The 14,703-nt window shown below is 39.9% G+C and overlaps 1 protein-coding gene across 4 annotated transcripts in view; it reads left to right on the plus strand.

Annotated features, from left to right (window-relative positions):
• Positions 1-14,703, plus strand: part of exp (expansion) — a 556,924-nt gene that overhangs the window by 442,540 nt on the left and 99,681 nt on the right. For all 4 annotated transcript variants that reach the window (XM_083144338.1, XM_083144337.1, XM_083144340.1 and 1 more), the window contains one exon: positions 6,467-6,539. In XM_083144338.1, coding sequence (XP_083000464.1) covers positions 6,467-6,539 — 73 coding nt within the window. The remainder of the gene's footprint in view (positions 1-6,466; positions 6,540-14,703) is intronic.

Raw genomic sequence — 14,703 nt, forward strand, 5'->3', positions numbered from 1 at the left:
GATATGTATAATATATAGACGTGATCTCCAAAATCTCATCGATACACATCGCGATTTTGTTTCATGACTGCTATCACATTCGTTAAAGCTACCCCTTGCAATGCTAGAGAACAGGCCAAGACCACGTGTTATATTTGTTTGGACTCAATCGTGCTCAGTGACGTCACACTAATATGACACTGCTGGAACTCTCGTCTTCCTAACTCCGAAGCAATAAGCTTAATCCACCACACACCCTCCACGCGCCTTCAGTAATCGCCTAGGTGGCAAGCAAGTTTCCAAATCGCATCAGGTATTAATGGCTTTCCTCGGAGGGAGGTGCACTCTTCATTTCGGCATCTTTTGAAGTGTTCAAATCGCTGGGGGGAAACAAATTTGGTGGGCGTGCATGGATTAGTCTGCCTCGCGTTGATGGAAAGCACTGCATTTCGCAGAGTTCATCTAGGTGGAATCGAAGTTGGGGCATGTATTTACGCTACGCGATAAAGGCAGTTTACAATTATTCACTAAGGGTGTCTCGCTACATTGAATATGAATTACCGTCAGCTCTTTTTCATCATGAAATTGGAAAATTAAACTATTTATTCATCGCCATCGGCTGAGAGCATAGAGGATAATGGCAGGGTTGTTAAAAGTCCAGGAATTTGAAATAAACTCAATTCCGGTCCAGGAGAGATGATCAGCAAGCGTAAATGGATTCTGGACCGTAAAGGTCCCGGGACCTTTTTTCCGGATCAATTTAAATACGGTCCAAATTTAAATAGGGCCCAAGTTCCGTAATGGAAACAATACACGACTTGTACCGAATTTAAATTGTTCGAGAAAAAAAGGTTTCGGTCCTGTTGCAGAATCCATTAGAATTTATAGGTCCCTGGACCTTTAACACCCCTGGTTAAGCATTCTGTGGATGAAAATTAACCCTGTATCGTGACATTACGAGATAGGTTGAATTCATTTCTGAAGGCTCGTGGCACATGTCGCGTGGCACTTATTCTTTGGTCTGAAATCTCCCTAGGATTGCTTGGTTAGTTGATTTTGTTTATTGTACTTCGCTGCCACTTTTGGCTAACCGCGAAGATGAGTATGAGTAATGATGTGATAAAATTGATGAACACCCATGACCAGGCCAGGATTCGAACTCGTGACTTCTGGCATCGTAGCGCGCTGTGCTACTAGAAGGAAAGTACAGACTATTAAAAGTGGATTCCGAAAATTACGTAATCCTTGAGTGGAAATGAAGGTAGTACAATTTATGCTTTATCCAACGGGGGAATCAAGCCTCCCCTCCAACTTGACGCACACTGCGAGCACCCATGAAAAAGTACATTTCTGTCCCTTTGCGATTGCCTTTGTCGTTGCTAACCCACTTGAAGCAGACTTGCTGAAGATTTACTGCAAACCTGCAACGCGAAATTAAGTAACAGAGACACAATCTCTTCTACGCTAAAAACCAACAACGCGGAGGCGTTTTATTTATTGAAAACACAGAAACTTGACCACGTAAATTTTCCCTGCTGCCTTGTTTCAACTGTAGGTGACATTCTTCGAATTGATTTTCACGATACGACTACAAAACATCCTAAGTGAACCAGTAAAAAGTTGTTTGCCTTCACTTCTATTGGTCGAACGGTGAATACCTAACTAGAAAATTGCACCTGTGGTTCGGCGTCCTCGTGAAGCACCCAACTAGCCAGTTCAATTCAAGTTTTGATCTTGTCTTACTAAAATGGAGCGTATGATTAGAATTTGCAGTGAAGCAGTGTTGCCAGTTGTTCAAGTATTCAAGATTGCCAGGTGTGATAAAAATGCATGTTTTTCAGACTCTTTCTTGCTCTTTACGGGATCTTTCAGTCTGTATAAGAACATTCTCTGCGCATGCGCGATCAACAGATCGAGTGAACGGTATTGAAAAAACCGCCCAGTCCGAGCAAAGGTTGTCGTGTCGCTTCGGTACGAAACGTTCCGTTGCGTTCATATCTCCAAGCATTGGCGTACGCAGACTTTTTCCGGGGGGGAGGGGGTGGAATTGTTAATGTGGATATTACATAATTTCCATTTGTAACCTTCGTTTTAAAAGTTGTTCAAAGACAAATTGTAATCAGGGTTCATTTTAAGGAGGGCCCACTATACCACTTCAGTTTTTTCCGATTTTTTTACTGCTTTCATTTTAAAATTTTGAATTTCTCAAATTTTCGGGAAGGGCGTACGCCAATGTCTCCAAGTAACAAGTGTCCCTTGTCACTTCGATCTGAAAGCCCTCGAAGTGTATTTTCAAATGCACTCTACTGCAATCCTAGTATCCTGGAGGGAAAAATCAAGACTGAAAGGTTAACGAGGGTCTGGCGATTGAAGCCTTATGTCGCCTCGGTAGACAAGAGTTGAGTGATTTACTCATCTCGAAACCGAAAGTTCGCGTTCGAACCCCCGGCCAGGGCATGAGAATATTTTGTATCAATTTCATCTGATCATTACTAATCCTCATCGTTGCGATTAACCAAAAGCAGAAAGACGACGCTGAAGAAGAGAGATGGGCCATTCTGCATGAAATCAACCGATGAAGTAGCACTTTCCAAACCTCACACATTTTGATTAATTTCAAATTTGTCATATACTGAGGTAGGAAAATATGCAAAGGTTGAGACCCCTGTTTTGTGTTTACGAAGTTACAGGGGTGCAAACTGTGCGCTTTTGATTATTTGCGTTCCATTGGCGTCCCATTTTTAAATTTTGTACACTTCATAAGTAATTATGTATGTATGAAATATAATTTCTTTAAGAAAATATACTTTAAAGACCCGTTTTTGAGAAAATGGCTACCAGAATTTTCTTTACACAACCTTCAATTGTTTTATTATTCTGACATAGGCATGCAATATCTCCTGTGAAAGACCCGCCCTTTAATACCTTTCCAACGCCGTCCGTATGACTGCTGTAGGTGCCCTGGTTGCCGAAATATAGCAAAGTTAACAAGATGTTGAAAACAAATGGTCAAAATCGTAGAGTTTGCATCACTGCAATTTCAAATAATTAAAAAAAATAAAAAATGTAAGGTTGGGGACCTTGTTGATTTAACCCAATGCAAAGATGAACAAATTTAGCCTCGTTAGTAAGGGATGTTCGGTTGAATTCTCGGTAAGGGTACAGTGTAGTAGTTTGTCAACATTTATTCTCGATAGGAAAACCGGAATTTGAAACAACTTTGCTTACAGCCGAGGGCAAAGGTGAAAGTAGCAAAACGTCCCCTGCTATTTTGGTTATTTTCTTATTCTGCATCAGACACCCTGTCAAGGACATTTTGAAGCATATATTTTCCTGTTTTTCCAATCTTTGACCCTCACATTGTGGTAATAAACAGAGTGGCTTACGGTGATGGGACAATGCGACAGTTATTTTCAGCGATGCCAACCCTAGCATAATGATGCTAAACTCAGCACCATGTGTGTGCATAATGGGAAATGTAGCATAATTTGCAAACTTGCTTCTCTGGGAGCATCACTTCAAAAGATAATTTGAGAAATTAAAAATAAAATGATATCCACATCTTACTTACAGGGACATGCTTTCCCCACCACACCTTCTCCTCTTCGCGAGGAACATTTCATGGCAAGAAATCGGTAGAAAGTTGTGGGGCACAATTAAAACAAATGTTGCGCTTTGTAGTCGACGAATCGTCTCAAACTTTCTCTAGTTCAATGTTGAACTAATCTCGGAAAGACCTTAAAATTACAATCATTCGAAAAATAATTATAATAAATTAGTTACTATTTATCAATAATAGTAATAATTCATTATTATTATTATATAGGTCCTAGCACAATTTATCAGCATTTAGCATAATCTCACAGATTAAACAGCGGATTTTCTTATGAGGTTGGCAACGCTGTTTTTTTTCTTTTTCGGCTGTAGGATACCTTTCTTACTCTAGTTGGAATCTCCAAGATGCGAGTTCTTATCCAGTGTCGAAGTCACACGGCTTTGATGAAATATATTGAAGATAGACGTGTCAATAAGACTGGAAATTTGTTCGTCTATATGTGTATTTGCCTCACTAGAAACATTAAGTATTTCTATGCATCGGGTGTCGGAATAACCGCGAAAGTGGGTGTGGAAACAGTCTCGAAAGGTTTCGATTCTTTCGCGCCGCTTAATTGTCTTCGGAGTTGTCGCTTTTAATCCACTTCACGGTTATTCCTTTCGCGCTTATTCCGATGTTATACTTTGTTTTCGCTATTTATCCATTTCGCGGTTATTTCTTTCTCTATAATTCCGGTTTCTCGCTTGGTAGTATTCGCGTTTATTGCTTATTGTAGTTTACTTTAGCGCTTATTATTTGATTTTGCCTTCGCACTTTATCCATTTTCGGTTATTCTTTCGCTCTTATTCCGGTAATCTTGTTCGCTTTATTCCTTTCCGTTTCGCATTTAATCCTTTCCTGCTTGTTCTGTCGCGTTTATTTTTAAATTACTTTTGTCATTTAGCATCTCTTTTCTACAACCTTTGACTAATCGCAACGATGAGGATGAGTTATATAAAACTGATGAAAGGACCCCAGACCCCAGACCACCTTCACTTTTATTCTTGTTCTATCGGCTCCTTCACCCAGTGGCGTACCCAAGGAGGGGTGTACCCCCCTCCTTGGCCCAGAATTTGTTTAAAAAAATAACGTCACAATCAGGAAAAGTTGGCAAAATGAGGGCTGACCAATATAGAATATAAAAAAGTATACGTAACCCCCCTCCTTTTTCGAAAATCCTGAGCACGCCAGTGACTTCATCTTGCGAATACAGCTGAATATTCCAGCAATAGATGCAAAAGTCCGTGACATTTCTGGACAGAACTGAAGCACACTCGAGGAAGCAAGTTCCGTGTTGGAAAACATGCACCAGGAACTGAATATTATAACGATCCTCACAAAAAAAGGTGGGCGGGAAGTAGACCGTTGTAAGATTGCGAGCTCGTTTGGAGCACAGCCACGAGCTGGCAACTGTGAAGGCGGCCACGCTGCGTCGCTATCTGGGACAGGACTCTGATCTTTTCTGCCGAAAGAAATCATCGTGAAAGAGGGAAGGAGAGATGCCAGTTTCCTGCTTGGAGTGGTACGAGGAGATGAGATCTCTTGGGCATTCTTTGACCAAAAAAACGCTGTTGATTTTGAGTGAAAGGAATCGCTCTGAGTACTCAAGCTTGGCTTTTTTTCTGGGATTTACCTGCAAAATGGCATTGTATCAATTGTTAACGTTCTACACACAGAAGTAAAGCTAAAATCTCAAAACTTCTAAGCGTTTGTACGTTTGAACTATTTTAAATCCATTTTATGCACAGATAGGCTAATCGGGACTGTATCTAGGGTTCAAAGTGGGATCCTCAGTACAATTGCATCGGACTCGGATCCCCTTGGTTACAAGGCGACGGCGTTGCCACATACCATCGGGGAGGGCAAACTTCTAAATGCATCAGATATTGCATATACACAAGTACATATGTGGTTTAATCACTGGCGTACGCAGAGTGGAGCTGAAGGGGCTACATCCCCTCTGAAATTTTGAGAAAATCAAATTTTTCATATGAAAGCGGTAAAGAACTAAAGGAAAATCGAAGTGGTGCATGCAACCCCTCCCCTCTAAGTGACCCCCGATTACCATTTTTGTCTTTGAACAACTTTTACAACAAAAATATCCAACTTTACAATTCCAGCACCTTCCGGAAAAAAGTCTACATGCGATAATGCGTTGAATCAATTTTATTTACATCATATGACTCGACTTCTTAAAGTATGAAGTGTCCATTCAGATGTTTCAAATAATTTTCATTTTTGGGGGAGAGAGGTGATGGGAATTCAGTAAATCTTATGTATATTGCATAACGTATTAAATGTTTAACATTTTCATCTGGCTTTTTAAGATACGTTTCCCGATATATTTAGCAACAAATTAACTAAAATGGCATTAATTAGAGTTACAGTAAAACCTCGTTAATCCAGATCCCGATAAGCCGGACTTCGCTTAATCCGGACAGGCAAAAGGCAAAAAAAAAAGCAGAATGCAAGGTTTTAAATGTGGCTAGAAGTCAACAAGAGAGCTTCCCAGAGAAAAGGCAGTCAACCACTGATGAAATTCTGTTTTCCGTAGACTTTGTACTGTACTGTATAGTGTATTTAAGCCTATGCACTTTAAATACACCACAATACAATAAACGTGTTTTGTTGCTATAAACGGAGTTTTAATGCACTTTCTACTGTTCTTTTAGGTTATTTCAGTTAATCCGGACTTTCGTTATACCGGTCAACTTATACCTCCCATTAGTCCGGATTAACGAGGTTTTACTGTAATAGGAATGTGAAAAGCAATAAAATATGGAATTATAGAAAAATCCCAACCTTTTTTGGATTCCCAAATATTGTAGATTTATGCTTTGTAAATTTACAGAGAATGATTATTTATTTGTTGTGTTCCCCTTTCTTTTCCAGAATTGGACTCTGCGGTTTCGACAATCCTATGAGAGACCAAAAGACAGAAGAGATCAAACGACATATAGGACACGTGAGTACAAAACCTGTTTATTATTGGCTTGCTTTTTCTCAACTTATCCTTTTGTTTGTAACATCTATACTTTACATCTTCATTATTCCGTTTTACACATACTCTGCAGTAATTTCTTCCTATTCACCCAGAAGTCGAAATGCATGATATCAAGAGTGAAGCATTTTTGGTTCCTTTGAAATGATAGTGTCTGATCTTCTAGACTGGTGCGTTCTAGTGCATCCCACGGAACACCAGCTGATAAAAGTACCCTTTTGATGCACAGTTCATGCATTTTTATGTGTTAGTGGAGTCAACATATATTTGTCAATTGGCATATTTTGGATTCTGTATTTTCCCCTTATTGTAGTCCCTGTACTATTTCTGTCTACTTTGTTTTATTTTCTCTCACACACACCATTCTTCTTCATTCATTCTTAATTTTTGTCTTTGGGTTTCCATCTCTACTTTTATTTATTTAATACCGTCATTGTCTTCTTTATCTGCATCCTTTTTGTCTATTTTCTCATAAAATTAATATTCATTTTTCAAGTTTCTCACGATTTAATTTTTCTTCAATCGTTTTGTTTCTTTCTTGTTTTCTTCCTGTGTGATTAATTAGTTAATATTCCAATATTTGTATTTAGTGTAATCAGGTTTTGCATACTTGAACTATCAGACTCTAGAATTATAACTGTAATACTTTAAAGACATCTGCATAATTACTGATCGTGACGTAACGGAATATTGTAACTTGCAAGTATTGCGTCATCTTATGCTGCAACATCGTTTCACAATATTGGTTACTGAAAGGAATTTCCATCTTTGGCTTCATTGGTTTTATTTGAAGTTCAATAAATTTCATCGGCCTCGACCACCATTAATATTGAAACGTGACGTTTTCACTGTTTATCGAGATTCAGGTTTTTCCCAGTTCCTCAATGAGCCGCTAGGCGCGCTGCTGTGTCTCGTTGAGTTGTCTGGTTTTGCTAGGTTTGATTTCTAACAACGTGATCCACATTGGATGCTGTTTCAGTTGTGCAATGCTTTGTCTTGCTAGAAGGCCGAAAACCGGACACATGTTTTGGAACATCCACCTTCTCTGAGCCACGCCCCTAGAGGACCTTCAACAACTTCGGGTGTCATTGCGCGTGGGCGCCATATTGAGGATCTTCCCTCAGCTATGCAAGCAGTGTTGCAACATTGAAAATTTCATAAGCGAAGGGAATTTTGAAGCAATATAGGAAAATCCCTGCAATAGGTTTTTAAAAAAATGAAAACAAAATGACTACATGTGCACGTTATTATTTATCACAACAGATGTCGCTGTTATTTTAAAGTTATATTTTAACAAAAATGAGCAGAGCAATCCAAGCAGTATCGCAATTTTTCATAAGCAAGTAGTACCTAAAGAAGTCTCTCAAAATTTTGGGGCTAATTTGAAATGTTTCAGTGAGAAATTGTCTTATTTCTATACATGTGTTGAAATTGCACAGTTTTATGGGTAGAATTTACTTATTAATATCATAGCTTTACTTTCCATACTGTTTCGTCACTGTATCATATAAGAAACTAGAAAACTCAGGTTCGAACCACAAATTACGCATGGTTGTCTAATCATCTGTTTCATCAGTTGATCCTCATCGTCGCGATTAACCCATGAAGTAGAAAACGAACGAAAATTCCCTTTTGGAAGAGAAAGGGCGTCGGTGTTTGATGGTGGTTAAAATAAAATGTGTTGTACAGTGGTATTCATAAGTATTACTCAGCAAATTGTCCATGACTATTTTCGTTGGATTTCATTTTCATTCTACGTATTTTTAAGGACTGTGTTTTTTATACTGGTTCAGAGGTTGTAAGCTGATTGTTTGGTGCTTTGTGTCAGTTCTTGAGGCTCTCATTGCATAGAACAAAGGGAGTATACGTGGTGATGGACAATGTGCTTATGGATCTCACTGTACACTCTAACATTTAACTAAACAAAAACCTAATTCCCATAAAAGAATCTGCTTTGTGTCCAGTTAGCGAATTTTATTTTCTAGTTAACTTGCGAATGCGGATTCATTTCTTGCTCTGATTGGCTGTTGGAAAGTTACGGTGCTCTGATTGTGAGAATATCTTATTTTCAGAGAAAATTTGTTGCTTTCTAATCTAATCTAAACTAACCTAATCTAACCTAACTTACAGCGCAATTAAGATATTCTCACAATCAGAGCACCGTAACTTTCCAACAGCCAATCAGAGAGCAATAAATGAACCCGCATTCACAAGTTGACTGGAAAAAGAAAAAGCGCATCCAGCTAGTGCAGACAGAGCCTAATCGGTACTGGCACTACTGTTTAAAGCGGGACCGAAACCACTATCGAATGTGTCTGCACCGGGGATCGAACCCTGTACCCCTTGATTACAATGCGACAACGTTACCACTACACTAACGGAGAGGCTCGTGATTACCATCAAATTAGAGGTGGTGTGTATCAGGTCGTTTGCGAAACCGATGTCAAAATTCTAACAGAAATTGCCTTTCTAAATAGGGGCAGACCGTTTTACGCTTTGGGGACCGTCGAGTTGTAAATTTACAACTTCCGCATTCTGCAGTGATCCCAAATTTCATTGCAGTCGTCGTTGGTCTCTACGCCCAGTTCATGGGCGTCGCTGTTTCTATGTTTGGGCTGATGTGGGCAGGCCAGGCACACAAATTGGAATTAATGAAGTGTGAAGTCTTCTCTGTAATTATGCACTTTCCTTTTTCATCAAGCCATTTTTCTTCTGCCAATGCGTTCTTTTTATTCAAGCTCGTAATCGGAAATTTCGTGTTGGTTCACTTTGATTGTACGATTGCCAATCACAGTTATTTGGCAATAATATATCATCCTTCCTTTCTTTATCTGCTTTTCTCTATCTTGTCCTATTTTCTTTCTCTCTCTCTATTACATCTTGATCATTCCACACCGTTTTTTCACCGCTCTCTCACACTCTATCGCTTCACATCTTTCTCTCACTCTTTGTTCTTCCACTGTTCCTCTTTCTCTCTCCTATCTTTCTTTCCCTATTCTAACTTTTTATCTTTACCAATTTCTCTTTTCTCTATCCTTTTCTACTTTCTTTATATTTCTCTATCCCTCTCTCCATTTACCTATTTTTATCGCCTATCCTTGCTTTATTTTTATCCTTCCTGCATTCTTTCTCTTTCCTAATTTCCCCTTTATTCTATCTTCCTCTCACACATTTTTCTCTTCCCTATCTTTCTCTTTTCATAACTTACCTGTTTTCTCTTTCTACAATTCTTGTTTCTCATTTCTCTCTCCCTTTCCTGTTTTTTCTATCCCTCCCTTTCCTTTTTCTCTCTCCATCCCTTTCCTGTTTTCTCTTTTCTTTCTGTACGTTTCCTGTTTTCCCTTCCTCTCTCTCTCTTCCTATTTTCTCTACCATTCGCTGACTGTTTTTATTTTCTCGCTTCCTGCTTTTCATACATTCTTCCTCGCTTCTTCTGCTCTATCTCCTTTCTGTCTTTATATCTCTTGCTTTCTTATGTGTTACCATTTTCTCTCCATTTCTGGGGGTTACTTTATCCACCAATCGCCTTCTGCCATACCATTACGCCTTTCCACTTCCGCTGAAATCGTGAAATCGTAGTAGTTCAAATTTCCACCACCGGAGCGCTGCTTGCGTACACTTCCACACCTTGGATCGAATATGTAACATCTACTCTGTCTTTTTTTATCAGCCTGTTTGCTTTTGTCCATCTTTTTTTTCGTATGTTTTGATGTAATGAAACTTTGAACCGCACCACACAGTCTGACATTTGCTTCTGCCATGCACATAGATAGAAAGTGTGGAAACGCTGCTGTGTTCAGTGTTCGTTAATCAGACCAGCTGTCTTGAACGACAGTCAAGTTGTTCCCTTCCCTTTTCCATTAACAAAGCCTGTTATCAGGAGCGATCTGCCTGTTTTCTGGCAGCATGCAAAGTTATGCCACTCCATTAGAAAACTAAATGGCGAATTAGCCTTTTTCAAGGTCGAAGGAGCTTGTAATCCCCAAGTATAGCCTGAACTAAAATACGTACACGCACGTAGCAAAGCTGTCACTCTTAATGAAACATTTACTTTATACTTATATATATAGTATAAGGATAAGGACGCCCTCAAGGGGTGGGGGAGGGGGCAGAGGGGAACGGAATTGGAAAAATTATATCATCTCGACGTTCGAGACTGAAAACAATTCGCCATTTTCCGACTATTTCGGGAAATTTTCGAATTCTACACACTGTTTCTCCCCCAAGTGATCCATTTGTGGGATTAAAAAGAAAACTCAAGAAATTTCAGACACAACCTATAGTGCAGGAAATATCAAGAAATAACTACTTTGGAATTTCTCGACTATTCGCGTTTCTGAAAAATCGGGATCTGACCTTGATAATTTACAAAGTACAAGTAAGACAAAAGCTATTCATAAAAAAAATATAGAAGAAAAGAAAGCAAGGTGGATTCAGTTTCTATTTAAATAGTGAAGTCAAGTAACTTGTCAACAACGCCAAAATATTTTCAATTTGTTACATATTAACAACAAAGAGCAAAATATAAGTTTCTATGACCTGAAGGTCAAGATATGAAATCCTGCTCTGCACCCCCCCCCCCTTTTCTTGAGAAAAAATCCTACGTGTTCCCTTGCTTATATGCTTAGTTTTACATTCAGCCATGTTTGTGAGCTTGCTTTCATCAATTTAACCAATAGTTATCCATCCTGAAAGTCATGATTAGCCTAAAAAGGCAGAAAGGTGACTTACAGATCCTTACGAACGAGTTATGCGGGCAGTTCTTTCGCGAGCAGTTCATATGAACAGTGTGCTGGTGAACGGTTCGTGTCTAAGCAGAAGGCCAAGGAATTTCCTACCTTCTGGAAGTCATTGTTCTTCTCTTTTCCAGTGGAAGGCCTCCAAAGCGCAGGATCTGACGTCACACTGGGAAGGTTGTTCCCATTGTTTACAGAATATGAACTCCAGTATGGGTCCCACACAAGCAGGACAATCATGAGCTCGTAACGTTGCATAATGTGGTTCTGTTACGGTTCTCTTCGTGTGGCTGTACAAAGATTATATGGTTCAGTAGTGTCAATGCAATGGGGCTTTCCAGGTGGCGTAGTAGTAACGTCGTCGCCTTGCAATCAAGGAGTCCTGGGTTCGATACCCGGTGAAGACACGTAATGATTCACATCCCACTTAAAACTACATATCAAGTCCCGATTTGCCTCTCTGTGCATAAAGTAATTCAAGTACCAGCGCCAACCTCCGTCGTGGAGTGATTAGCACAGTGCGGTACGACACCAGGGGTTCCTGGTTCGAATCTCGGCCTGGGAGTTTTGTAAGTATCCCTTCATCACTTGTCCTGACAGAAAAGCGAAGTAAAATAAACCAAACCAATCAATCAGCCAATTGGGCTGGTCACTCAAAGCTAAATGTAGGTGGCAGCACCATAGTTGTGTCCTTGCGTTTCAAACAGGGAACTGTCTTCTTCGATCCTGGAAGCGGTGTTATTATATTAAATTGTACGTTTAGTTTGATTTTAACTTGAAAAATGATATCGGAACACACCCACCCCGTTTCTTCGTTACTGGACTCCCCACTGAAACCTGCAAAGCACAAACACACATGTTGCCGCTAAGAGAACTGAAAGTATGTAGGAAATTCACTCGCCTGTTGCTTAACCGAACTTGTTATGTAAAAAGAAACGCAAAGTCCGTTTTGTAGTTTCAAAATAACGGCAGGAATCCGGAAAGACTAAGGAAAACTCTTGTGCGTTGCCACAATTTTCCGTTCAGAGCAGCATACATTACAGCGCCTCACACGGCGAGGGAAGTGAAGGCTGTTTATCTGCTTGTAGCATCGACGCGGCAACAGGTGTTGGGGGAAGCGACAGCTGATAAGGGAAAGTGGAAGGGTTATCATGCAATCTCATGACACGCATTGGTGTTTCTGGTCTGGTTTTCCCTTATCGCACAACACTAAAGCAACATTGCGTTCTGACATCAGACGAGGAATGCATACATTGTTAGGTTAGGTCCGTTTATATTTGGTCGTATTAGCATAAGTACACTGAAAATTTATTATTTTTGCTAAGAGAACTAAACCTAGCCTAACCTAACAACTTTAGCCTAGCAAAAGTCTTTTCTCGGTGACGTCAGAACGCAAGGTTGCTCTAGTGTTGTGCGATAAGGGATACCCTTCTGATCTGGGACGTTTGTCGCTATCTTGATTTTGAAATCAGCTTTTTGATTTGAAAGTACGATGCACATTCTTAAAATGTACGCTGCAACCTAAAGGCTTGTTACCTAATGATCACATGGGATCAATCCTGTAGTCAAACCTATTTTCAGTCTTCTAATAAACACGTTAACTAATTAAAATCCTCTTTCTTGGAAAATTTCGACCTGTGACCTAATACGCAACATTTTGTTGAGAGCAAAAAGTACGATTGATTTACAAGTGTTCAATTTAAATATATTACAATTAACAAAAGTCCTTGCGCTCTACTTCAGGAAGATTAGTACATGCTGTAAATTTTCATTAACATTTCAACAGAGCTATTATTCTTTAAAGTACAATAACTATGTTTTATTCTTGTATATACTACAAACAAATATCCACTTCTTTTATTTAGTTTGTTGTATGATAATTGATGTTAATGCACTGCCATCTATGAAGAGAAATATAAATTAAGTGATCATTAAGTAACAGCATACTTTCTTAATTCCGCTTTCCATGCTGTAGAAAGCATTGGCCTCGTATTAATAATCCCTCTCTCGTGGGGGACGATTAAACCTGTTTTTTCTAGTTTGCATGAATATCTAGAATGTCCATTGCTACTTGTACACTCATTTCAGCAAGTTTTGTCGGCGAAATGATCAGAGTAATGCACTGCGTAGTTAAAAGTCCCAGGTTCGAACTCTAGTCATCAATTTCGTCATTCGTACTCAACGTCACGATTAACCCGAAAGATAGAAAAGCGACGTAAAATCAACAATATATTCTTACACTTTTGTAGTTTCCATACCGAAGCGACACACAATAGGCGATTTCACACCGAGACGTGTCGCTTGAGGATTTCGCCAATCGAACGCAGGCTTGTGAAGCTTGTCATGCCACTAAGGTGTGAAATGTTGCTGTTGATTGGCTCATTCCCAACCAACATGCGTCGCTTGCCGCTTCGGTCTGACGTGTACCTTAAGTTCCAATCACTTACTGTGCATGCGCTAACAACAGACCGAGGCGACAACATGACGATATTGAAAAAACGACCCAGTCCAAGCGACAAGTGGAGACCTCCGTGTCACTTCGCTACGAAAGGTTACATTCATTTCTGAAGGTTCGTATCCAAGCGACAAGTAAAACCTACTCATAATTTCGGTAAAATTGATGTCCTGATTCGAACGCCACTTTACTTCAAAGAATGTTCTGAAAGATCAATTTCCCTCTGACAACCATATGCCAAGTCCACGTGGAGCTGAGTATATCCTCCCCTCAAACCTTTTCCACCAATAACATCTTTTCTAGGAACTAACAGTACTTGTCAAGTCCACGTGGAGTAAATTAGATGTTGCTCATTCAGTTTCCTTAGAGATTTCATAACGTGAAGTTGTGATTATCTTTGCTAGGTTGTGTTATTGTGCTGTGCTATTTTTTTTACATACAACGTGGAGACTTTGGGAGTGTGACGTCGCACTGAATGAATGGATGTCTAAACACTGCAAGTAAAAGTGCCAACAGCGCTTCTCAGAAAAAACAGGTGCTGGCTCGAAACCAGATACGCGTCTGGTCGACTTCCTCTTCGAGCTATGTCAAGGATATCGAACTGGCGTTCAAATCAGGACTTCAACTGTAGAAACCTCTATCGACAGAGTTCGAAACATGCCAGCAAGCATTATTCCCTCCTTCAGAGCCTTATTAAGAATTGCCGGAAGTTGTGCGTCGCAGAACGATTTACACGGATGTCCATTATTCCAAGAGGGGGGCGGGTGGGGGGGGCCCAGGGCCGGGGAAATGAAAGAGAACCCAGGAGAGCGTGCATATTTGAATAGGAGAAATAAAGTGGCCTTCACGTAACATTTATTCAATCCCCCAGAACGTTTCACGGAATAGTTCCCCGGTTGTCCGACGGCGGCACTGACCTTGGCAGGAACCGAAATCT

This window comes from Lepisma saccharinum, chromosome 23, assembly GCF_977018435.1.
Source record: "Lepisma saccharinum chromosome 23, izLepSacc3.1, whole genome shotgun sequence".
Taxonomy (NCBI): Eukaryota; Metazoa; Arthropoda; class Insecta; order Zygentoma; family Lepismatidae; genus Lepisma; species Lepisma saccharinum.